At 36.8% G+C, this 27102-nt stretch overlaps 1 protein-coding gene across 7 annotated transcripts in view; it reads left to right on the forward strand.

Annotated features, from left to right (window-relative positions):
- The window catches only part of nek7 (NIMA-related kinase 7), a 189583-nt gene extending 167950 nt beyond the window's left edge, over positions 1–21633 (forward strand). For all 7 annotated transcript variants that reach the window (XM_060830196.1, XM_060830193.1, XM_060830200.1 and 4 more), the window contains 2 exons: positions 15006–15119; positions 20932–21633. In XM_060830196.1, coding sequence (XP_060686179.1) covers positions 15006–15119; positions 20932–21042 — 225 coding nt within the window. In that variant the 3' untranslated portion in view covers positions 21043–21633. The remainder of the gene's footprint in view (positions 1–15005; positions 15120–20931) is intronic.
- The last annotated feature ends 5469 nt before the right edge of the window (positions 21634–27102 follow it).

The raw sequence follows: 27102 nt of genomic DNA on the forward strand, positions 1-27102 counted from the left end.
TAGAGATTAGCAACTTGTAAAAAAGCATTTTGAACTTTCACTAGATGCAAGGATGGTATGATCGGACTTGGATCATTCTATCTTTCACAGAGACTAAAACCAATCCTGTCTGCATGCTATTATTAAAGGCTATTTATATCCCTAGTCTGCTTGCATTTTTTCTGATGTAATGCTTGTCAATAAAACTGCAATCCTTAGAAGGAAAAGAGCAAAAGGTATAGGTCAGAAACTTTGAAGGAGGCTATTTTTGTCTATTATTTTCTGTCTTCTTTAGAAGCACAATGATCAAACTCTGAAAATTACATCCAATCCTTACCTTCCATGCAGTGTTTAGGTCAGGTGTTTGAAATAAATTCTGCTGTGCAGGAGCTTTGCTTACAGCAAGCAACACAGGTATGATTCTCCTGTAGGCAAAGGTTGCCAGTGGATGTGATATATTTGGATTTCCTGAAGGCTTTTGACAAAGTACTGCACAGGAGGCTGTTGAATACAATAAGAGCCTATGACACTGGCTTGGATAGAGAATTCTCAGAAGGCAGAGAGTACTGATAAAAGGATCCTTTTCAGGGTGGCAGCTGGTGATGAGTGGGGTTTTTCAGGGGTCAGTCTTGGGACTGCAACTGTTCATGCTGGAAGATGGAACTGAGGATGTTTTACTAAGTTTGCAGATGACACAAAAAATAAATGGAGGGATGGGTAGTCTTCAGGAAGTATGGAGGCTACATAAGGATTTAGACAAGTTAGGAGGGTGGACCAAGATGTGGCAGATGGGGATAAAATGTGAAGTTATGCACTTTGGTAGGAAGAATAGAGGTGTCAAATATTTACTCAATGGAGGAAAGCTTCAGAAATCTGAAGCACAAGGGAGTTGGGACTCAAGGTTCAGGATTTTCTTAATGTTAGCATGCAGGCTTAGTAGGAAGTAAAGAAGACAAGTGCAATGTTAGTGTTCATTTTTAGAGTGCTGGGATACAAGAGCAGAGATGTATTGCTGAGGCTGTATAAGGCTATGGTCAGTTTGCATTTAGAAAACTGAGCATTTTTGGGTCCTGTATCTCAGGAAGTATGTGCTGGTATTGAATGGGGTCCAGAGGAGGTTCGCAAAAATGATCCAATGCATGAAGGGTTTGTCATATGGGGGGCAGTTGAGTACTCTGGGTCTGTACTCGATGGAGGTTAGAAGGATATGGGGGATCTCATTGAAACTTTTAGAACACCGAGAGGCCTGGATTGAGGGGACGTTGCCACTGGTAAGAAAGCCAAGGATCTAAAGGCACACGCTCAGAGTGAAGAAATGATCTTTTAGAACCAAGACAATGAGGAATTTATTTAGCCAGAGGATGGCGAATCTGTGGGACTCATTGACACAAAGAGCTGTGTCTTTAAGACAGAGATAAGTTTGTCAAGGGATCAAGGGTTACAAGCAGAAAACAGGAGAATGAAGTTGAGAAACATATCAGCCGTAATCAAATGGCAGAGCAGACTAGATAGGCTGAATGGCCTAATTCTGCACCTACATCTTTGATCTTCTGGTCACCCTTCCCGATCTAAACTGCAGAACAAATATTTTCTCTTTTAGAGAAACAAATTTACAGTTGTGCTTTACATTTGTCCTTAAGTCGATGTTCAATTCTCCCTAAACCAATCCAACATAATTCTTATTTCCAGAGGATTTACTTTGAGTTATTTTCTTTTCCTGCCTGATAGTATTAAACTGCAAAACTAACTTTCATGGTTAGGACTTTTCCTGGATACTCTGTCCAGAGCATACTAGATGGATCTTCCATTCTTGTTTCAAATCCTCTCAAATTTGGTCATTTCAGTTCAAGTGAGTTCCCAACTGCATTTCAGTATGGTGAATCATAGAGACATTCAGCCTCCAGCTGCTTGTTCTCCCACAGATACTGGCAGACTTCCTGCATCTGTGAATCTCAGGAATATGTTCGAAACCCTGTCCTCCCCTCACATCCCACCCCCAACCCCTTGTCACCTTATCCCATGACAATGTGAATTATATGGGTCTGGTATTAGGAATAAATTGTTATTCACCATTCCTATACCCCAACACACTCTTACTCTGAAGTAAATTGACAGGTTAAAGCTTAACTGTTTACAACCTGACATTCCAGACATCTTCCTGGAACTTTGGAGACCATCAGTCTAATTGTTGTAAGCATGTTGCTGCTGCCATTGTCTCCTTTTTAACGTATTGCATTTCCTCTCAAACAAGCTGGGCTTCTCTGTAATCTTTAGCAATCACATAACCTAGGACTGCTGTCAAGCAGATTTCAGAAGAGATCATATAACCTGTTTAATCTTATCCTGATTGAGAACACACTCCCAAAACATTGCAGATATGAGGTTTTATAAAATTGTAATATTCCTTGCAATATGATTTTAAAGGAACTTGTGATGCTTAATGAGATCTCGGCCTATTGTCCCAGCTCAGTTATTTAGGTATGGACGGGTGACAGGAGCTTAAATCTGGCATAACAGTTTCAATAGAAATATCTTCAAAAGGTACATGAGGGAGATGCTAAACCACTTAATTCAAAACAAACGTCCAGTGATTTATTTCAAAATATGTTGGTTTGGCAGCTCTATTTTAAATGAAAAGATACATGTTTAAATTCCCTGAATTCTGATCAAATTTGAAAAGTTAATATCAACTGATTAATTGAGCAATCATCCTGAAACACAGAAATTGGTAAGATATGGGTACCAGTGATGGATGGTATGCACATAATAAGATTGTGATGGTCCAGTATTTGATCCCAGTTTTATTCAGAGTTAGCTGAGCACAACTCACGTTGGTGTTCAGATACATTGCATGTACCTCACTGGATGTGAAAAGCCATGTGTTGGAAATTGAAATATGTGTACCTGTCCAGAAGTATTCAGGTTTTAAAACATTCTGAAATGTCAAAGGTTCAAGTAGTTAGATTAGAATATTCTGTTCTGAGCATATTTTAAATGTTGTGCAAAATAATAGCCCAGATTTTGCTCTGATGAAAGTGAAAATGAAAGAACTTGCAACAAGTTTGGAGACAGAGTCAGACATCTGACTGTGTGATGACTGATGGAGATCCAGTTCTGTCTCACTAAAGTCCCAGCTGAAAAGATCCATATTCAGCCTTCCTATCTAGTCATCAATTGAACCCTTCATTTAAGGACAGGCCCCTGCCGTTACTAGTGTTCCACCGGCCATAGACAGGGAAGTCCTATTTGCTTGTGGGGCCCCAAATGGGGTCCTCATTGAGGGACCAGGCAGCAGAAAAAGGATTTAAGAGAAAAGTTATGATTAGCCAATGAACTCTACTCACTGTTGATTTCTGCTCCACAATTCTCATCCCACTCTCACGTCTGTAGCCTGGTGTCCTTTGTTGATCTTGCATCTTTGGATGCATTGTTGGCAGGTACATCCCTCCAGCAGTGATGTTTCTTGTGATGAAGATCTACCAGCCTCTGGCTCTTGAGGGTGGGGTGAATTTCTGCCCCTGGTTTTCTTGATCCCATGGAAGTCCTGCTGCTAGCCACTTTAAATGCCTGAATAGCACTGAATGTGGAGATCTCCCATCAGTGAGCAAGACCCCTTTCACCTGCATTAAATTCTTAGAGTGTTTTCAATACCCTCTGAAATTAACAATAATTTCTGGAGGTCAGACTTAAGTAATTAAACATGGAAATTAAATAAGTTGCCAGTGATTTCATGCTGTTCCCGTGCAGATGGCAGTATCTAGATAATACAAAGAATGGGACATCCCCTTTTACACTGTAATATTACTGTTAAAACCCACAGAGAGAAAAAAACGCACACACACCTTGTAAGTCAGGTTTGAGATTTTTAACATTGCATCAAGTTGCTGAACAGCTGTGGCCCAGAAGATTACTTTTTTTTAACATTCTCTCAGTTTTATTCATTACGTTAATACCATAGTTTTCTTAAAATTTTAAAGTGTTTACAATATTTTAGCATGTAACGTGCAAAAGCCAATCTTTATTTGGCATTCTAAAGTGTAATCAGTGCAGCTTGCCCTGCTTGATGACATCACTGTTACTGAACAGCTGGAGATCCCCTTGATTGGAACCAGATTCAAATTATTATTGAGAAAGTTGAAATCTACATGGCAGAGATTGCTAGATCATTGTAGAAGCAATCTTTGAGGTCAGCCACGAGTGTTATTGTGTCGCTGCTGACAGCACAATCTAGACTAATATGTAAGGTATGTCTAGTCAACTCTGGAGGTATTCATCATAATATGATATGAAGTACTTGCATGTCTATGTTGTCTGTAATCACGTGGAGTAGTGCTTTAGTCCACATGCTATGAAAAATGATGCTTCAGGCCAGGAGAAAGAGGGAGGCAAAATGGAAATTGTTTGTTCATTTTGCATTGATTGGACTATTGTTATACTTTTGAAAAGCAAAATAAGTACATCGCAGCGCGAATGGTTCATGTTAGTTTACAATTCAGGAAATATTTTGTATTTTACCAATAGTTTACATCAATAATTTTTTAAACAAGATTCTTTGCTCTGCTTGAATGCGTAGTCCCATTTTTTAATTTGCAATTCAGAAAATATTTTCTATATTATCAATAGATAGTTTATGTCAATAATTTTTGAAACAAGATTGTTTGCTCTGCTTGAATGAGTAATGCCATTTTTTTTAACTGAAGTCTGATCGGTGTAAAAATTGCATAAGTGTCTAGACTGGGAAAATGATGCAATAGGATGATTTCCTGGCATTAATTAATGCCTTGTTGTTCAGTGTCATAAATTATTTGCATAAATTGATAGTATAAATCAGTTACTCATCTACACGGACCTTGACATCTGAAGATGAGGTTTTACATGTTTCCTTCATTGTACAGAGCAGCAGTTGCCTCCTTAGAAGGTTGTAGGTTGGTGGCTTACAGTAAAAGAGAGAGTGCAGCCACCAGCCCTGAAGACAGACACTGCTCTCCCTTACCTTGAACACACCAGGAATACTAATAAGGAAAGTTGGACCCTTGAGGTCAGGGAGCAAGTCAATCATTTCAGTGATCGTCTCAGTGAGGAGAATCAAATTAGCCTGAAAAATTCAGTTGCTGGGAAGAGAGGGCAAGCAGCTGTCAGGGGCAGCAGCGATATGCACTAATGAACCAGATGAATAGTGCAAAAGCTAGAAAATAAAAACAGGACAGTTGACATTTTTCATCTGTCAAAGCAGAAGATGCATGAAAATATGCCCAGTTTAACTCTTCAGTGAATTTGCTTTCTATCGGTAATGGTCTGAAATGTTTTATGGACTTGCACTTAGCAACATAATATTCCTTACATTTCATCTATTTCTGGACGGCACAACTGAAGTACTAGTCGTATTTGAACAACATTAATACAGTAATTTAATGATGGATGCTCCATGTTGATCTAGAACCTCAGTCATGTAAATACCAGTACTGGCCACGAAACAGTTAAGGATACGTTTCAGAGAGCAGCCGACAGATGAGAGCCATTTTCAGCTTGTCCTGTTCCTGCTTAAGCTCACTGAGTAGCATAGGATGGTCTATGTGTTTCGCAGAAGGTCTGTGTGTCTAGGGAATGTACACATTGTCCTTTGAAAATCAAACTTATTAGCACATGCAGAAAAGGGTGACTGACTTTAGGGCACCACACTGCTCACTGCAGCACTGATGCTGTGTATGTTAAGGGATTTAAAAGATACTAGTACTGAATCCCAAGGACAGAGTCACCATCAGTGAAGTGAGCATGGAGGACTCTAAAATCTACTGTTTGGAGATATGTGCATGTAATATTCCACACGATCCACCCAACAGGATAGATATTGAACATTGCTACATGCCTTGCTTATTTTGTCAAGTATATCTGTTTTCAAATAATAATCTGCCTGTTTTTCAGACACTTTGCTCTTGTCTTCAAAATATTCAAATAAAACTGAATGTTCCAAATACTGAAATTTAAACCGGTAATTGTGCATATTCAGGTTGCCCATTTGACAAAAGTGCTTCATTCTTAGACATAAATAAACATTTGATTGCAGCATGAGCATATTTTTCTTGCTAAACCATGTCAATGGTTTTGTATTATGTGTCCAGCACAAACATAATGCAGGTTTAGTATTTTGCCATTTAGAACAAAATAATACATAATATTCTGCTTGTTGTTTACATGCATGTGTATGTGCATTTCAGTGATTTAGCATTCTTTAATTAAACCATTCTTAAGCATTCATGACTGTCAGCAGGGCTGCCCTGATAAATGGAGGGAGACAGTATTAGACTGGATTGTAAATGCTGCACTAACTGCACTTGTAGAAATCAAAAAGCCAGAAACATCAAGGCTGGGAATCATGAATAACTGTGTGTGTAGATGTATTAAATCAGATGCCATTGAACAGGTCAGATTTTATTTGACTGGCCCAATAATATTCTGTTTTGGCTACTGTTTATAAATAAAAACTTTTAAATGATTCCTTAACAAGTTTGCCATTCATATTGTACATCTTTAAGAACCATTCTAATTCAGGTTTAACATAGTTGATGGAATTAATTGAGAATGCAAAGGTTACTTCGGTGCTACCCACCATATCTCTCAAATTCCTATTCTCGGTTCTGGTATGGCTGCCATACCTAACTTTCCTATAGTAAGGGTTGTGTATCACAATCTCCCTCTTCCTCCTCCCTCTGTGTCTCTCACCTGCCAACTCAAAATCCAAACAACACACCTTTTACTTCAATACTGTTGAATACAAATTTGAATATACTTTTAAATTAGCAGATACCTATGTACAGAAAATCAATGTCTTGCTGTTTCACTTTCATGTGATTGGCATTATAGATGATAGTCCACTTAAAACTTATTTTTGAAGAATTCAGTTGTTGTAAATAATTGCTTCATCAAACTTTGAAGACTCGAGTCCCATTCATTAAATAGTTCAAGAAATTATGGGAGCAAAGTTGAAATTAAATACCTGAAGCTTTTAGTCACAATTCTGAAGCCACGTGTATAACTTCATAAGTATTCGACATGTAAATTTCCAAACAATCCAGGATTCTTAATTCTCCCGGTGAAAAGCTATTCCCATAAGTAAAGCTGACTGGATCACCATTGACTCTGCTAGTCACTAATTATCCAGCCGCTTCAGAAATTCCGATAATTGATGCTGACACTCCTGTGCAGTATTGAAAGATTCCTGTGTTGACAGAGTATCATTCTTGAGATAAGATGTTAGACTGGAGCCCTGTGGTTCAGGAGGGCATTAAAGATTCGAGCACACTACTGCCAAAACAAAATACACTGAGTGTTCTGGCCAACAGCACGAAACATATATGACTGGTAGCTCGCTGATTGTTGCAATGTGGAATCTTGCTGTGCACAACTTGGCTAGCACATTTGGTAGCATAATAGTCACTATATATCAGAGTAATTTAGCTTTTTGTGACATTTCTGAGAGATGTGATAGCATTCCATCATTTAAGTCTGTCTGTCTTCTAGCTGATGGAACTTATTTATTATACCACAAATATTTAAATAAAATTCAGAACATAAACGTATTAGATTTACTTTTTTACACTGTGTTATTGCAGAAATATTGGATGGACATGATCACAAAGAAGCAAATTTCATTTAATTAGCCCATTTCACAACCCCAGGACATTCCAAAATATTTGTAGCTGATTAGTTACTTTTCACAAATGTATATTCACTGTTAGTATTTTAGGGATGCATGGTTAGATTTCACAAACTGCAATGGGATAAATGTCTCATTTAGATTTTTGTGATGTTGGTTGTGGAATACATGTTGGCAGAGCACCAGGCTGTTTGAACAGTTCAATTTTATCTGCATTTTGGAGAGCTGCTGAAACGTTACTTTAACACAACCTTTGAAAGATGTTATCTGTGACTGTGCAGCACCCTCTCAGAACTGCACAAACCAAGGATATGTGTTCACTCTCTGAATTAGGACTTGAAATCACAATCTCCAGGCTTCTAATATTTTCACCCAGCTTTTACTGAATGATAAATAAAGGATCTTCTTTGGAGGGATCAATTCTAATTTTTTTTTTGCACCTATTTTACTCAATGTCCTCAGTCTTTTGTTTTGTATTCAAAACTAATTTGTCTTCCTCATTCCTGTCATAAGTCTGCCTTTCTCGGATAGTTTATACATTAGAATCACACATAAAACCAAATGCCTCTATGGGGGAAAAAAAATATTTCATCTTGCACCTTGACAAACTGTTGTACTGCTTTTGTATTGTGGAACTGTCTGTAAATAGTTGCAATAGGATTCACTTATGAAAAATGATAATGAGGTCTTCAATAGTGCAGTAAATATGAATTACAGCGAAGGAAGCTTTTGTCATAGCACAAAGGGAAGCAATTCAGGTGAAATAATTTAAAACACTCACATTTATAGCATTAAACCATCATTTACTATGGTTCAACATCTAATGATACCTGTTAGATAGACTTTACTGTCTCAATTCAGGTGTTTATATTTTTTATATGGCAAGTTGCTGAAAGTATGAGTTGATGTAAGAAAGGAAAGAGGAATTTGAGACCTCAGCGAAGCACAGTGTATATCTCATTAACCAATAAGATTGAAGGATTATGAAATTAGAATACACGACTGAGAGGGAGGTGTAAATTATATTCCGTGAATTCAATGTTATTCAGATATAACAGGAGAAATTGATGAGAAAAGAAATATCGAGTTGGTAAAGAGATTAACGAAAGGGACGAAGTGAAAGTAAAGTCATTGAATTGAAATCTTTGCTTTTTCAAATTTCAAATAACTAACCACTAAAGCAGCAAAGCGCACACTTAGATTTAATTTTCAGGACCGGGGTTGATTGGCTGCATTAATACATTATTAAAAGGATACATTGACTGTTGCAGACAAGACTAACTTACTGTGGCAAAATTAGTTTGTATCATACAATATTGCAGCTTTAGTGAAATGTAATTATGAGGCAATTGGCAAGATAGAGTCATAGAGATGTAAGCACGGAAACATCTTGGTCCAACCTGTCCATGCTGACCAGATATCCCAACCCAATGTAGTCCCACCTGCCAGCACCTGGCCCATATCCCTCTGAACCCTTCCTATTCATATACCCATCTAAATGCCTCTTAAATGTTGCAATTGTACCAGCCTCCACCACATCCTCTGGCAGCTCATTCCATACATGTACCACCCTCTGCATGAAAACATTGCCCCTTAGATCTCTTTTATATCTTTCCCCTCTCACCCTAAACCTATGCCCTTTAGTTCTGGACTCCCTGACCCCAGGGAAAAGAGTTTGTCTATTTATCCTATCCATGCCCCTCATAATTTTATAAACTTCTATAAGGTCACCCCTCAGCCTCCGATGCTCCAGGGAAAACAGCCCTAGCCTGTTCAGCCTCTCCCTTTAGCTCAAATCCTCCAACCCTGGCAACAGCCTTGTAAATCTTTTCTGAACCCTTTCAAGTTTCACAACATCTTTCCGATAGGAAGGAGACCAGAATTGCACGCAATTGTAGCAGTGGCCAAACCAATGTCCTGTACCGCCGCAACATGACCTCCCAACTCCTGTACTCAATACTCTGACCAATCAAACGCCGCCTTCACTGTCCTATCTACCTGCGACTCCACTTTCAAGGAGCTATGAATCTGAATTCCAAGGTCTCTTTGTTCAGCAACACTCCCTCGGACCTTACCATTAAGTGTACGAGTCCTGCTAAGATTTGCTTTCCCAAAATGCAGCACCTCACACTTATCTGAATTAAACTCCATCTCCTACTTCTCAGCCCATTGGCCCATCTGGTCCAGATCCTGTTGTAATCTGAGATAATCCTCTTCACTGTCCACTACATCTCGAATTTTGGTGTCATCTGCAAACTTACTTACTGTACCTCTTATGCTCACATCCAAATCATTTATGTAAATGACAAAGAGTAGAGGACCCTAGCACCGATCCTTGTGGCACTCCACTGGTCACAGGCCTCCAGACTGAAAAACAACCCTCCACCACCACCCTCTGTCTTCTACCTTTCAGCCAGTTCTGTATCCAAATGACTAGTTCTCCCTTTATTCCAAGAGATATAACCTTGCTATGGGGAACCTTGTCAAATGCCTTACTGAAGTCCATATAGATCACATCTACTGCTCTGCCCTCATCAATCTTCTTTGTTACTTCTTCAAAAAACTCAATCAAGCTTGTGAGACATGAAAGCCATGTTGACTTTCCCTAACCAGTCCTTGCCTTTTCAAATACATGTACATCCTGTCCCTCAGGATTCCCTCCAACAACTTGCCCACCACCGAGGTCAGGCTCACCGGTCTATAGTTCCCTGGCTTGTCTTTACCGCCTTTCTTAAACAGTGGCACCACGTTAGCCAACCTCCAGTCTTCCGGCACCTCACCTGTGACTATCAATGATACAAATGTTCTTTTTCCAAAGTTAATAGCAAAGCCATGCAGCATAGACATCAACTTTTGGATTTACATGCACCCATTTGCATTGTAGCTGCAAGTTAATAGTGACCACCATCAGACTCACCAAACTTGAATAGTATTGTTTGGCATGAAAACTCACTTCAAACTATTCTCCAAATGATATGACTAAGTAACAATGGCACACTGTACATTGAATTGCATTGAGGTATGGCAGAAAATTTGTCTTGTTCATGCTTAAAACTTTGTTGTAGCCTTAAAAGGTTTGTTTTTATTTGATTGTGTTTGGTTATGTGTCACAGATATGACAATTGACCGGTCAAAATTACTTTCCATGAATGCATAGAAGGAACTGATTTCATAGCAATTCCACCTGAAACGACTAATCTTTTACATAAATATACGTTTGTAAATAGCTGTCTTATCAGCCTGTTATGCTCTGCAATTTCTTTCAATCACATTACAAAATGCACAATACTTTTATAGAAAAGTTGAGCTTTTGTCATGACACTGTTGCTGTATTCATAGTCCATGACAGGAATCTTAAAAACTTATGAAAACAAAGCTGATGCACCTCTACATATGGCACCTGAAAGGTAGTCCTAGACTTGTCTGTCTGGAACAATGCTGGTGCACAATGACTGCTAAATACAGCCATCCCAGAAATTAAATATCTTTACAATGAGGCGAGTTAACCAAACTCCTTTGAACTTAATATCAACCTTTCTATATTCTAAAATGATCTTGTGTGGGATTTATTAGTTAAAAGACCTGAATTTATGACTCATTTAATAGGAGGTTCAAATCTGTGGTGCAGCAGTTTTCAGTGCATTGTAGTGAATAATGTGAGAATTTCAAGCACAGTTTATTGAGGAAGTGTGAATAGCCCCAAAGCAGTAGCATTCAGTAAAATCATTGGTGTGGAGCTTACTTTGACTGCCAAGATATGGTCCATCCATCACCCATGATATTAATTGACAATAACATCAATGAATCTTCCACTGTCAGCTTGAAGTTGTCATTGACTAGAAACTGAGTCAAGATTAGACTGGTGCTGGAAAAGCACAGCAGGTCGGGCAGCATTGAGAAGCAGGAAAATCGAAGTTCCTGGCAAAAGCCCTTCCTCAGTAATTCCTGATGAACAGCTTTTGCCCGAAACATCAGTTTTCCAGTGCTTTGGATGCTGCCTGACCTGCTGTGCTTCTTCAGCACTACTCTAATCTTGACTCTGATCTCCAGCATCTGCAGTACGCACTTTCACCTAGAAACTGAACTGGACCAGCCAAGTAACTATTATGGTTGAAAGAGCAGATAGGCTAGGGATTCTGAAGCATGTAGCTCTCTTTTGACACATCCAAGCCCACCCATCATCCAGAAGCAACAACTCAGTCGTGTGATGGAGTAATCCTCATTTACCTGGATGAGTGTAGCTCCAACTACACTCAAGCTAGCATTATCCAGGGCAAAGTCCGCTTGACTGGTATCACATCTGCCACTTTCAACATTCACTATTTCTATGGCCAACAGACAGTGACAGCTGTAATTGCCATCTGCATGATGCACTACAACAACTCAGCTAGATTCTGTCAATTGAACTTTCCAAAACTGCAATCTCTACCACCTCAAAAGGACATGGGCAGAAGGTGCATGGGAACAGCATAATCTTTAAGTATCACACCACCCTGATATTGAGCTATACTGCCGCTACTTTATTGTCACTGATTCAAAATCTTGGAACAGTATTGTAGGTGTGTACACCACATGATCTGCAACAATTCCAGAATCCACCTTACCTCAAGGGTAGTTGAGATGGGTAATGAATGCTGGCCTAGCCAGTGATATGCATATCTTGTGAATGAATTAAATAAAAATAATACACTTCGAGCAAAGAATTGGCTTGCTTTTATGTACTTTAAGTTCTGGGACTTATTGTTTAAAAGAAAATGCAGAAGTAATACATTACTGCTCAAGATACTACAGTATCTTTTGAACATGTTGAAAAGTCAGAAAATTGGTCAGAAACTTTAGATACTTAAATTGTTCAAGGAAAATTAAGGATTTTGGTATGATGAACAAATGGTTCTTCATTGAATTCGGATTGTAGTAAAATCTGGCCTTTTGTCCTTTTGGCTTTTCACAAAGCTGTTAATATGAATCTTGCTGCCTACTTTTCATAAGGTGGCCATTTCACATTTTTCAACCTTTTTTTTCTGTTCCAATTTGGTTACATTTTTAATAGACGTTTGTAATTCCTCCCCAATCTGGTTTGGATTAGAAGAAAGAGGAAAGAATAAATCCTGACAAAGCTTTCAAAGCTCAGAATAGTCAGCAGGGATCCTGGGAGCTGGTTGCACTCTGCGACTAGACATTGAAACTTGCAAAACACAAGGTTAGGAAGAATGTATTTTTGTATTTGACAGGCGTATACTCAAATGCCGATAGTAGCTCATGCCGATGCTGAGATATTCTAAGTTTGAGGGCTACCCAGCCCTCAGTGCTTTGCATCAGTTTGAAGTAATCTAAGGAAAGTTAGGAGTCTTTACATAAGACATAATACATAATTAATTGTAAAAAATACAACTGCTCATGGAATAAACATGGATGCAAAACAAAAGTAATGGTTAATTGAATCAGAGAGCCAGTGCCATCAAGATTGGCAGAATTGCTGCCTCCTGCGCAGTAACAATCCTGTGTCACTTAGGATATTTTAAATTGCTGTGATCAAACAAATGGCCAGATGGGAAGCCCTGGACACTTCGATTCGCTGTTTGGTAAATTAGTATGCAGCATTTGGTGAGATCATCTTGAAAATGTGAATGGATTCAACATATCAAATTATCTCTGACTTAAAATTATCATATTACTGCTCTGAAATAAAGTAAACAAAAATCGCAAAGATATTCTAGCATCTGTGGAGAGTGAAATAGTTGACATTGGCCAATAACCTTTTATCAGAACTGGGAAGTGTTAATAGGATTTAAGCAGAAGTGGGTAGGCCAAGTACAGAGGAAGACCTTTAATAGGCTAAACGACAGGAGAGGGTAAATAGCAGAAGAGGTTACCTTTCAAAACCAAAGAGAATGGTGAAAGTGGCAAGAAAAGAAACAAAAGACGCATCTACAGCGTTAGATATACTCTCTTCTGAGAACAAAAATAAGAGAAATGTAGAAATATGAAAAGAAAAGGAAATAAATTGATGGATTCTATGTTAAATTCTGGAAGGCTATAAAGTGACAAAACAAAGCATGAGTTGCTGTTCTTAAAGTGGGAGTATTGAAATGTCAGACCGTTGGAAGCTTGGGGTCATGGTTGTGGGCTGATCGGAAGTGTTCGACAAAATAGCCATACAATCTGTGTTTGACTCCCCCCCCCCCCCCCCCCCCGTCAGTCCTTGTTATCTGAAAAGGATAGGAGTACGGACTATTTATGGATGACAAAAAAATGGACACTATTTCTATGTACCATGCAAAAGTGCACAACCAGTTTAATGTGGCAGACCAGATGACAACATTGGTGTGGGGGGAGGAGGTGGTGAGATGGGATCTGGGACCGACCTTGTGAATATGTGCATCTGCCAATAGCAAATCAGTAGGTAATGAGGACTGGGTATAGATTACATTGTGGTGAGGGCTCTTGTGATGCAGATGTATGTTCTGTCTTTGAGTCAGAAGACATGGGTTCCACCTGCTTCAGAGGTGTGTCGTAACACATTTGAACAGGTTGATTTAAAAATATGTGGACCACATTATGAGCAGCGAATACAGTCTGCTAAATTGAATAAAGTACATACAAATTGTTTCTGCTGGAAGGAGTACTTAGGGCCTTAGTGTGGAGAGAGAAGGTAAAGAGGCAGGTATTTTCAGCAGTTTATTTTTATTTCAGTGTTCTAGCTTTCATGATATTCTGCTTTTCATCTTCCTGCTTTTACATAATTTTGAATATCAATAGAACTTTATTTTTTATTGCAGAATGTGGTTTAGCTGACTAACTCCTCTCTTACCGAACCCTGAAAAAATGGCCTTAGGCTTTGTACTGAAAGTTAACAAATACCTTTCGCACCCATTCAGTAACACAGGAAGTCTATAGTGCAATAAAATTATATTTTGATAGTTTTAGCTCCTTAAAGACTGATATGATTATTGTGCATGTTTTTAATGGTCAAAGAAAGTGGCGTGGAACTGTCCAAAATGGTAACATTTTACTAACCTGTTAAATTCTCTCAGTGAATAGCAAACTGTTTTACATTTTTGATATCAGTGGTTATCACGAATAGCAAATTACTCAAAACAAAGGTTGGTGCTTAAATATTTGAAAGATTGAATAATTTATTAATCCTGAGCTCATTCCATCTTTGCTTTCGTGGAATATGTTCTGATCAATCCGTTCGAGTTATTTGGAAGAGATAGTGAAAAATAAATGTCGGGATTTAACTCCAAATTGAATAATTAAAGCTTTCTTAATACAAACTGTACTGAAACATTGGTCCCATTTATAAACCACATGTACTTTACTTTATTTCAGTAACTAATTTGTCTATAATTTTTTTCTAATTTTCATTCAGATGGCTGCACTCCAAAGTCCATTCTATGGCGATAAGATGAATTTATATTCTCTCTGTAAAAAGATCGAACAATGTGATTATCCTCCTCTTCCTTCTGACCATTATTCTGAAGAGGTAGGTCTAGTTTTGTTTCAGGTTATTGAAAATCCTTCAATTTAACAAAAGCACAATAATGAGGCTGGATAAAAGCAAATAATTCTGGAGTACTCCATCCGCTGCAGGAAACCTTCTGCTATTGGTGCAGTCAAATTGCATGATTTTATACAAAATCAGCATGGGTCTGTTCACCATGGTATTTGGGGTTATTTTGTGCTATTTAGGTTATTAATTTAAAATATTCATATTTGGCAATTTTTTATTCCTTTTTGTGTAATATTTGCCTTAAGTTTGCTTCATGTCAGGCAATCTTCTGAAGCAACTTTGACATACTTCACTCTGGTGAAAACATGGGTTTATCCCCATCTGGTGAGCTTCTGATCTCAGCCCAGCCATCTGGGAAATTTTCTGAGGGAGGAAAAAAATGAAGAATGCCATTGTAACACTCAGTTCAAGAGCAATGGAATTGGCTCACTGTTTCCTTCAGGCAATTGAGAAGGAAAAATGCACGTGTAAACAATGATGCAAAATAATTTTTTTTTGCTGCGAAACATACTGTTCCTTACTTCTCATCTTTTAAATCTCATTTGGTATGCCAATAAATTCTGACTTTGTAAAACAGAAGATTTTATATTCAATAGTTATTGTTAGATGACTACTCATGAATTGAGTTTACAGTGTATCTTTTATAGCTTCAAAAATATACATCAGCATAGTACCATATTTGGAAATGAGCAGAGGGAAATCTTTGGTGCAAAATTTCAGTTCATCTTTTTAATATTCCATTTTAATTAAAATCTACTTGAAACGCTTATTGTGTGTTATTTGATGATAACACCTTATTAGCTTTTATTTTGTTTTCTAATTGTTCATACATATCCCATCTAATTCTTGATTAGTGATGTTTCCAGCAATGTACATATACTGTTTCAATTTAGCTGACTTAGAATCTATGGGTCTAGATGGTACAGTTAGGTGTAAACAATAATGTGAAAAGATGACAAAAATGTCATAGGTTGTTCTTTATTGTGTCATTCAGACTGTCTGCTTTTGCTGTGATGCACATGAATATTTCACATATCTGCTTCTTCATCCCCATTCTTCTTGACTAATTTTCAGACTGTCTGAATTTGCATTTCACATGGTAGCTGATTAGGGGATGTTGAACGTGGTAGAGAAGCCTCAGCAGGCGGTTGCTATGACGACCTTCGGCAGGATTTAATGATGATGCCACTAGTGGTTGGTTGAAGTCGGCCTGCCTGCAGGGCTACTCTGCTCAGCCTCTTATTGTGGTTAAGTGTGAAGTGGGGGTTGTGTATTTGCAGCCAAGGGGCAATTATCAGGGACCGACCCAGATGGAAGGTCCCAGAGCTGGCAAAGGCTGAATCCAATCCATTCCTCCTTATCTTCAGCAATGCCAATGTGGCAAGATAATTAGCACAAAACAAGAGAATATCTTTCCTTCCAGTCTGACACAGTATGAATGTGTATGGCCGTAGATTGACTTTGTTTTTGTGAGCATTCTTGGCATTTGTTTATTTACTGAAGATGTCGGAGATAAATTTACTTTATTTGGGTTCCAAATAGGAAATAACTGTGCCATTCATGTTCACTTATAGTTTTATGAAAAGTATTTATTAAAATATACAAATCCTTAAAATACAAATGCTTTTTTTGTACAATACCTTTTCATTTCATTATATCACATTCTACATTGTCAAAGCAATGGTGAAAGTGATGTTGTATTTTTGACAATGATGATTCTCAAACGACCTAGTTGATCAATATATTTATAATATAGTAGATATTTACTTTTTTTAAATATCTTAACGTTCGTACATTTTGCATTTGATCAAATTTGCTTCTCTGCCCTGTACTTCCCAACTGAATCTGCTGTGACATGATACTAAATGCTGTGACATGATACTAAATGCTGTGACATGATACTAAAGGCTTAGGTTCAAATGATCTATGAAATAACCCTATAGAATTTTTTTTGACATTGTCAATTATATATGCAGACTGAGCCTTTTGAATCTAATCTAAATGTTGAATGCATTTCTATCAGCCATCTGATACTGCTTAGAATAATTAAGTTGCTGACTTTTTTTGGGTGCTATTTTCTCTCTAACACATCACCAAATGGTTTATTTTGGCCTTTAAATATTTCTACAAGAAGTGTATAGTGTAAGTTTTGAAACTGAAAAAAAGCAATTATAAATACGATACAGAACACCTTCCAGTAAAATATGTTTTTTATTTTCAGTTGTGACTTTGACTATAACTCACATGGAAACACAAGCCATATTTCACAAGGAGGCATTCAATAATCAGTGTAGCTTCACAGCATGAAGCCATTTATACTAGTGACAGACAATAGTTCTCTCTTAATGAGAAGTAAAACTTAATCTTGAATATTGCAAACAAGTATTTACCCCTCTGAAGAATTTCAGTTCCGTTTTTATTATTTACTCCAGATGATGAATTCCAGCCATATGTTTTAGTTTGTAGAAAATGTTGAATTTAATCATTTCTTTCAGCATTTCATTTCTTACTTGTCACCTTTGGCAATTCAAGCAATTGTCAACAACGTGGATTATAGGAACCATTTTGGTCAAGCTTATATTTGTTGTGTGGTTCCAAACGTGGCAAAAAAAAAACTTACTGTTCAATTTTTGTAAGCGTTCATTTTTACACCTAATACTTGTGGAAAGAAGTTCAGAAAATTCCTAAGGATGACAGTAGAATAAGAGGAGTCTGATGGTACACTGACCCTTTGATTGCATTGGAACAATTGCAATATGACTTGAAAAACAATGTTATTTTCCAGCTCATGTTTTTCTCATGTGTTGACTGAATTTCAGTGGAGACCCAGAATCCTTTTTGTATGGCTACATAAATGAAAGAAGCATAGGTTTGTTCAGTATCTACAAGTATTGTACAATTGCACAAAGTAAGTTCAAAGGACCACACAAACTTGCCCTAGTCGTCAAAAAAAAGAATTGCGTACATTGACTGTGATCACATTATGTGTGTGACGTCTCATGGATTGGATCTTTTGTTGTTGCCAGTAACTAATGGTCTCAGTTTAGTGGTCACCAGTGAAGTGATAGTGTTCACTACTGATCTGAAAGAAAACTCACCACAAATTCTCCTGTGCACGTTCCCCTTTCTCATAGTCAGTTGAATCTGGCACCAAGCCAAGGGGATCTTCAGGTATCCAACCACAGTGATGTCATGAAACAGGACTAGTAATGGACAAAATGAAGTCATCTCAGACACAAACCAGGAAATGAAATGCACTTCATTTTCACTTTTAATTTTAGCAAACTTTGCAAAATTAACAGATTTGGACATAGGCATTCTGTTAAGGTAGACACTGAAGTATCAAACTTTTTTAAATTCTTCATTTTAAAAAATGAACATAGTTTTATGAAAATATTGAAATTGGTGATATAATATGAGTAAAAGCTGAGTTTTTCGGGAATGGTGAGATAGTTTATCAGTAATTAGTACTTAGTACACTCCTTAAAAAGCCAGCAATGTTTCATTTAACAAGGTATACCTCTTGAAGAGTTTTCTAGAGAGACAAACATAATAAATGGAAAGTTTTCATCACTTCAGTGATTCTCCTTCATTGCCATCTGGGGGACTTGACCAGTGCACCATGGGGAAGCATAGAATGTGTGATGGAAACTTTCACATATCAGCATTTAACTGCACATGTAAGACTACAAAATGCTGCTATCAGTTTTAGTATAGCATTGACAGTAAACATTGAAGGTTTTTCCACTTTAACATTGCTTAAACTGGCCCCTTGGTTTTTATTGTATAACATATTTTCAATTAAATATGTCAGAAAAGGAGTGTTTGAGGTAGAGAATAGAACCATAGAAATGTCACAGGAAGAGTTCATTCAGCGAACAGTGTCTGTGTCAGCTGAATCAGTCAGCAACCCATTTAGACCCCACTTTCCAGCAGTTAGTCCAGAGCCTTGCAGGTCAAGGCACTTCAAATTCCTTTTAAATGAATTGAGAGTTTCTGCTTCAACCACTAAACTCAATTTCAGTCAATTCCAGAGATCAATCACCCTCTGGGTGAAAAAGATTTTCCTGCTGTACCCTCCAGTACTTATACCAGTCACCTTTAAATCCTGCACTTCAGTCATTCTAGTCTACTGTATGCACTGCTCACAATATAGTCTTCTCTACATTGGGAAGACAGAGCACAGATTGGCTCATTACTTTGCTGAACATCAACGTTCTGCCCATAAAACTGATCCCAGGCTTCCAACTGCCTGCAGTGTCAACACACCACATGCCAATATTTCTGTCTCAGGTCTCCTAACCTCCGGTCTTGCCCAGAAATGGGTTGTTTCCAGCACATCCAACCCATTTTCATCTGCTCACGGTACCCATTATCACCTATCTCATTTCTCTTGTTCCCTGGCTTACTACCAACTATTCTTTTGTCTGCTTACCCTTTTTTCTCTCTATCTAATCTATCTATTGGCTCCACTACAACTATCCACATTTTTCTTTGTATTCCCCACTCCCACAACATTAGCATAAATACTACCAGTTTCTAGCTATTCTCAGTTTTGAAGAAGGATCACTGGACTCCAAATATTTACTGTGAAGGTGCTGTTAGACCTGCTATGTTTCTCCAACAATTTCTGATTTTGTTTGTTTCAAATCTCCAGCATCCACAGGTTTTTGTTTTACCTTGACATTCCTTTTGGGGGAATTAGATCTTCCCTGTCCATTCTATTCAAATCGCTCTTGATTTCATGCACTTCAATGAAGTTGACCTTCAACCATCTCTGTTCTAAAGCCAAGGGTGTTTTCCTATCCAGTCTTTCCTGATAATTTTCAAGTTGCAGCAACATTTTTGTAAATCTCCTATGTACTTTCTCTGGAGCAACTATGTCTTTCCTGTAATGTGCTGATCTAAACTGTTCACAAATCTCCAACTGCAAACTAGCCAGTATTTTATGTAATCCTAGTATTACATCCCTGCTTTTGTGCTTTAGTTAATATTTTATCCAATGAAGAAAAGCATCCCATACGCCTTGTTTTCCAACCTTATCTATCTGTTTTGTCACCTTCAAGGACATGTGAACATGCACAGCAAGGACTCAAATTCTCTACCTCTCTCAGTACCCTCCCGCTTGTTGTGTACTCCCTTGCTTTGTTTGCCTTCCCCAAACACTCAATCTCACACTTCTCCAGATTGAATTCCATTTGCCACTTCACAAAATTGGTATGGTGCGAGAGGAGGTCCACTCAACCAAACAATTGATATTATCCTGCAGTTGACAGCCATCCTCTCTTCTGTCTACTACCTGGCTACTTTTTGTGTTTTCTGCAAATTTCCCAATCCTGCCTCCCACTTTTAACTCTAAATCATTATTTTATACCATTAACAACATCATGATCGTCACGTAGTCAAATGTTGTATAGTCTCCAACTTCATTGGTGTGCAATTATTTGAACTGTGGATACCTAATTAAGCAGCAAAACATTGCTCAATGGGGGAAAGAAAACAAGATTCATCTAGTTTGCAATTTACAAATGGCTTGGTTGTTTACTATTTCCAACAGGGTATGATGACAATTAACATTAATTTATTTGGGTAGAGGATAATTGGGAATTGCATTTTACTCCTGAAATGACAGTCTTGCTCATTATGGCACAACTTTGTGAATTGTTTCTTTTAGATGAGGAAATAAAACCTTTCCCATCAAAATGTACTACAATGCTAAGCCATTTCATGATTTCTTGATGATGATTCTTTTCACCTTTCACTAACAAACTGTTTTATTTTCTAGCTTCGACAGTTAGTAAATATCTGTATTAATCCAGATCCAGAGAAGAGACCAGATATTGCCTATGTGTATGAGGTAGCTAAGCGCATGCATGCACTTTCTTCAGGAAGCTAAAGTGAATCGTGCATCAAAAAGAAGAAAAACCAGAAGATACGAACATAAAAATTCAGTGTTTCTGTATTCTAGCATTACTCTGTTATTGTGTCTATGGATAGTTGTACAGAATTCAGTGGCGTCATTGGAATGAAAGCTACACATACCCAAAGGAAATGAGTTCTTAATGACATGGTTCTAGATGCTGAACTGCATTTGTTTTAATAATTACATCCTCTCAGTGGCCTTCTGTGTTTTAATTCATATTTCTGTCCTTACACTTGATATTTTAAAAATAAAATTGGCATGCCTGCAGTTTTTTTTACAATCATATAAAAATCTGTTTCTTGTAGGCCTATTGGACCAGACATTACTGTGCCTTGTTACATAACTCATGCTGTTATTTATAGCATTTATTGCATCTTGTAGCTTTGTGATATTTTCTGTTGACCCCATACTCAGCTGCTTGGTGACATTGTATCAATTCACACCAAGTTTTGGTATGTTATGCAAATCAATATTTGGTTTGTATGGACCAAGTTCTAAATTGCTTGAATGTTCCTTGTAAGTCACAACAATGCTAACCAAAATACAATTAAATGTTCAAAGACATTTATGGTTTCTAAAAGGTGCCTTTATTATTGTTTTATGAAAGAAAACCTGCAGTTTAATACTGTAATTTTATTTGCCCATTGATGTTATCATTACAAATGATTACTGTTTAACCATATCTTTACCTTGTGAATTCAAAGGTTTACAAAAAAATAGAATAATACTTTATTTCCATAATGTTTGATTATTTTGTCTGATTAAGCAACGATTGTGAACTTTCTTGTTTATCTCCCACCCTCCTCTTCCCCCCCCCAGTTTGACAGAAACTTTGGATAACACCCTTTAGCAGTGCGATTCTGTACCAGCTTGCCAATAGATTCACCAGTGACTTGGGAATAACATTCCCCCCGATTTTCTTTTCCCCAAAATAGTACAGCTGAATTTTTTAATTTAGAGGAAGAGGTATTGAAACTTGCCTGTTACAGTGTGGTGGTGTTCCAGTAGACAGTGCCACCATTTTTCCCTTGACAGTCTCAATTTATTAAGAAAAAATGTTTATAACAGTTTGGTATACTATTGTTTAAAATGTTTGAACATTGTAAACGCTTCCATTTGACAAACCTCAACACTACTGTCACTCAGAACTTGGATTATTTCTATCGTGTTGGATAACTAATAAATATACTTTAATGTGTGTACTTACTCGATACATTTTAAACATTGCTCGGTGGGGGAGTCAAATTCAAGATCTTACTCTGAGAGTATGAAACAGTCAACAGTTAGAGTGACTATCAGCAGTTAGAAAGCTATTACCTAAATTGAGATATTAAGCTATGACACTAAATCATGCAGACTGTTCATGTCCCAGATTCAAGTGCATGTGCTGAATCACCAAATTTCAACAACTGAGCTTTTAGAGGTGTGTTACAACTGGGCTTTGTGTCTTTGAACGAGGAGGAAGAGTTAGTTGAGCTTTTTTTTCAGATCTAGAATTGCAGTAATCCCAGATGAAAATGCTTTTCAGGTTCATGTGAAAAATGGCTGCTTGAGTAAAATGTCAGGAATTTGTCAGAGCTTGTGGAACCATATTCACAACACTGTTTTTGCCTCACACACTTAAAAAGACAAAGCAGACCTGAGATGATAGGGCAAGAAAAATTATTCCTTGTTTGTGAATAAGTTTCTTTGTACAGATTTTTTATTACAATTGATTTATCCATAAAAATGTTTCTAAGTGGAGTGAGTGATTTAAGATCTTACTCTTAAATTATTTAAATTGCCTATAGTTTCTCTAAAATTGAGTCTTTGCCATATTGCAAATCTGTTGAGTGATAGGGAAGAACAAGTGTAAGTTAACTTAGTGTTTGGTCCAAAATGGAATTTATTGTGGATTTAGTGCTGCGTCTTAGGCATTTTCTATACCTATAAAGGCATAGTCTGTGTTTAAACATGATCCTGTAGGAAACTGAAATTTCAAATAAAATGTACACTTTATGTAGCGAATGTATTTAGGAGCTGGACATTTTAATTCCTTGGCATTTTCTCACTTTGTTTAAAAAGAAATCTTATGTAAAATTATAGCTAAAACATCATCCTCTTCATAGGCCTCAGTGATGGATATTATATATTTTTAAGCAAAAAAAATTTAGATTTTGTTCCTTATTCCCACGGAAGTATTGTAAGATGTCAGCTAAAAAGATGCTGTGTTGAATAAGATGAAGTGATATCACACTAATTAACAGTATAGTATAGTACAGTATCAGTAAAAAAAAAATTGGAAATGTGTTAAATTTTCCCTATTGTCTCTGTACATTTGTGGCATTAATTCAATGGTTGCATATTTGGTCACAGTATTTCTGTATCTTGAAATTCTTTTAAAGCACCGTTTCATTGCCGACATTGTTCTGAATTATTGTCATTAGCATTGTAATTTTCACTTTTGCAAATTGTCTTTTTAAAGAAGAAAAACTGTTTTTAAAATAAGTATATCATTTTATCAGCTAGGATTGGTATTGTGAATGTAACCAAATATTAGACTGTTTTTAGTGTTGCCAATCCTTGTGCACCTATTATAAAGGATTTTTTGGAGGGAAAACTAAAGTTTGATAAAATGTGCACCATGTATTTTGCAGAAATGTTAAAGAGCTTTCTGTATAACTGTAATCAAATATGGATTGATAAGGAATATGTAGAAAAGGTTCCACTGCACAGCTTCCCAAAATGTTCTTCATTAGGCATTCTTCAAAAATTAACAAGGGAAAATACACATGTTAGGAAATGGTTTGTGTAATGACTTCTGATAACAAAGCCACTTCTTTGCCGATCTATAGGATGTGTCTGAAGATGAATTTGCTTTTGTTTTAACTTTATTCTATGCAAAATATAACAGATGCTACTTGCTCATATTAAATTTACAGATTGTGTGTATTTTTTAAAAGTCTGTGCTTTTATTTTGTATTTCTGACATGAGCATTCTTGAACTTAATCATATTCTTTGATATAATTGAACAAAAATGTAGTGGATTTCTATTCCGTTTCCTCCTCCTCAGACATGCGCATGTACATTTTTGTAGATTTAATGACGTAAAAACCTGGTGATGCTTCTGTTCACCATTCCTAATGGTATTCTACTTTTGTTTAAAGCTTTACTTTAAAAAATCTTATTCTGAAATCTGGCTTAATGCATCAGTTCTGAGTAATGTTCACAAAGTCAGCTTCTGATTTATTTATCTGATCAACAACAATTATAAAGTAAATTAAGTGGCTGGAATTGATGACATGCCTGTTCACATAAAAAATGATACTTTGAATAGTGTTGTATTTATTCTTGAATTGCTAACACATAATTTCTCATTCTTTGGAATTGCTGATAATCATTTTGTAAGGACTTGAACAGTTTTTTAAAAAAATTTCCATTCTTTAAAGTTCATGTGTTTTTATTGGCACCATATATTGTTATTTGATGTGAACGCTGCTGCTGTTAACCTAGATGATTTTCTGTTTAAATATGCAGCTATTCTGTTACCACTATGACTATTTGAAGTAGTTCCTATTTGAAATTTTTTTCAAATTTATAAAGAAACCATCTCCATAATATGTCAAATATTTATAATGGAATTTGATGAACTCTAAAAGGCTGACTTACAGATTTGTAATATAGTTAATTATGTGAATCTAAGTTTTAAATTGTAACATTTGATTTTGATAATCTATATCCAAAACATGAATAGATTTCTATTCTCCACTTCTGACACGTTTTGTGTTGGCCTCTTTATTTGTGTCTACGGGAGCGGAATCCATTTCTTAAACGTCAATATGCACAAGGTGATCTATAAACTTTATTGAGTTTTCTTTTCAAAATCCTTTCTAATGACGCAAATCTGCAAAAGCGTTCATGAGATTAAGCATGGTATGTGGTTTGTTATGATGCACAATGTATATAATTTGCATTTTCAGATTTCTCAAAGTGTACAATTTTAATTGAAGCAAAACCTTTGTTTCAATTTCAAATATTGTGCAAGTACAAAGTAATGCACCTTATAGATTTAAAACATCATTTAATTTTTTTGATGCTATTTAAAGCTGTTTGATCGCATATTTTATTACCTGGGAAATTACTGATTAAAATAATGAGCTCTGCATGCAGAAAAGCAGTTTGACAGTGGGTACATAGATAATAAAGCTTATTGAGGAGACGGTGTCTGGGTTGAAGAGTCGCCTGTCAACATGCAAACAGTTCCTCCCTTCCTGTGTACTCAATGTAAAGTTATACTTCCTTCCCTTTGGTTAGGGCATTCACTCAGCTGAGACACTATATTAATATATTTTATTTATATAAGTATGTATGTTTATAAATGCATATACACATTTCTATGTGTGTGTATGCATATTTTTCTATATTCTTGAAGGAATATTTTCCATGTGAACCCATTGAATTTCTGAATCTGTTAATACAGATTGTCACCTTAAACTTCAATGGCTTTTGCTCTCAGGAAGGAGATACTATTTTCTAAGGCTTTGTTAATGCCTTGTTTGTACAGGCCAATATTTTGGCATTGGAATGATTTGTTTTTGATGAATTCTTTTCACGGTGTCATTCTTGTACACTGATATGTCAAATGGATGTTATTAATTGTGCAATTTGAGAACCCATGTTTTACTGAAGTTGGTTGGTGCTTCAGCAATTTATTTTCTGGATGTGTGGAGGGTAAATTGTAGACTTGTATTTCTGCTTTGTTAAATCCTAACAGTTTTATATGCCAGAAATATATCTCCTGCTTATAATAGTTCTGCTGTCTTAATGCCACCTTGTGGTTATATAGTTTATACACATATCCACAGCTACACCAGAGAAATGACAATCAAATTGTGAGTGTTTAAGTAAAAATGGCTTTTGACTGACCACCTATAAACCTTGCATATGCATTGTAAAGGACCATTTTTACTTTGTCCCATAAAATTTTAAATTGGAATTTAAATACTTCATATGTGACCAGTTTTTAATGTTTAAATATAAATAGTGAGATTTAATAGAGCCATTCAATATCGTGAGACGTCTGGGTAGACTAGGTGGAGAAAACAATGTCCCATTTGCAGAAGAATAGAGGACCAGAAGAGTTAAAGAATATTGTCACATAAGTTCCTTTCACCCAGTAAGTGGTTAAGATCTGGAATGCACTTTCTGATGGAGAGCCAGATGCAGGTTCAATTGTGGCATTCAAGAGGTAATTGATGGTAGTCTGAAAAAGATAGTATGTTCAAGACTATGGGGAGAAGATGGGAGTGGCACTAGGCCAATTGTGCTGACAGAAGGCCTTCTGTGCCTTACCAATTGTTCAATTACTTATTTGGACATTGTTTAATCAGACTTTTTTATTGCACTGAAATAAATACAGTGCAGCTGAATCAAGTGCAAAATTTACCCACAAGAGATGGCACAAATTTGTAACATTTAGCTTTGTAATTTTATGTTAACCCAATAATACAAAAGTTAGGTATTTCTTTTCCACAATTAATTTTTCCAAAGAGATTTTGTCATCACTACAAACTTTTTGCAAGTCATAATTATCTCTGTTTTGCACAGAGCATCATAATCTGATTTGCATTGGAAACAGCCACTAACTTGTGATAAAAGACTTGTGGCATTTTTGGATGACCTCAGTAATGAGCATATTATTTCGGTGTTATGACCTACTGCATTGTTCCTGTATGCTCCTTATCAACATAATAGGGGTGCACACGTCCTGAAGCAGGCAGTGCATCCTCGAAATCTGGGATGTGAAGGATCATAATAGCTGAATTTCATTACTATGCAAATTGTCACCACTTCCGGGCTGAACCTGACCTCGTGCTACCCAGTGGAAGTTGAGGCCACAAACTTGTTTGTTTCATTTGATCCTGATTATAAGGTAAGGAAAGAGTGCTTTTGATACAACTAGCGTATGCAACTCCTAACACTATGTGAAAGACATTCAATGTTCGACATCTTTCTCACCCCGCCCCAAAACAAAACTCGCCCACAACAAGCAT

The sequence above is a fragment of the Hemiscyllium ocellatum genome, chromosome 9 (genome assembly GCF_020745735.1).
Source record: "Hemiscyllium ocellatum isolate sHemOce1 chromosome 9, sHemOce1.pat.X.cur, whole genome shotgun sequence".
NCBI classification, from domain to species: Eukaryota; Metazoa; Chordata; class Chondrichthyes; order Orectolobiformes; family Hemiscylliidae; genus Hemiscyllium; species Hemiscyllium ocellatum.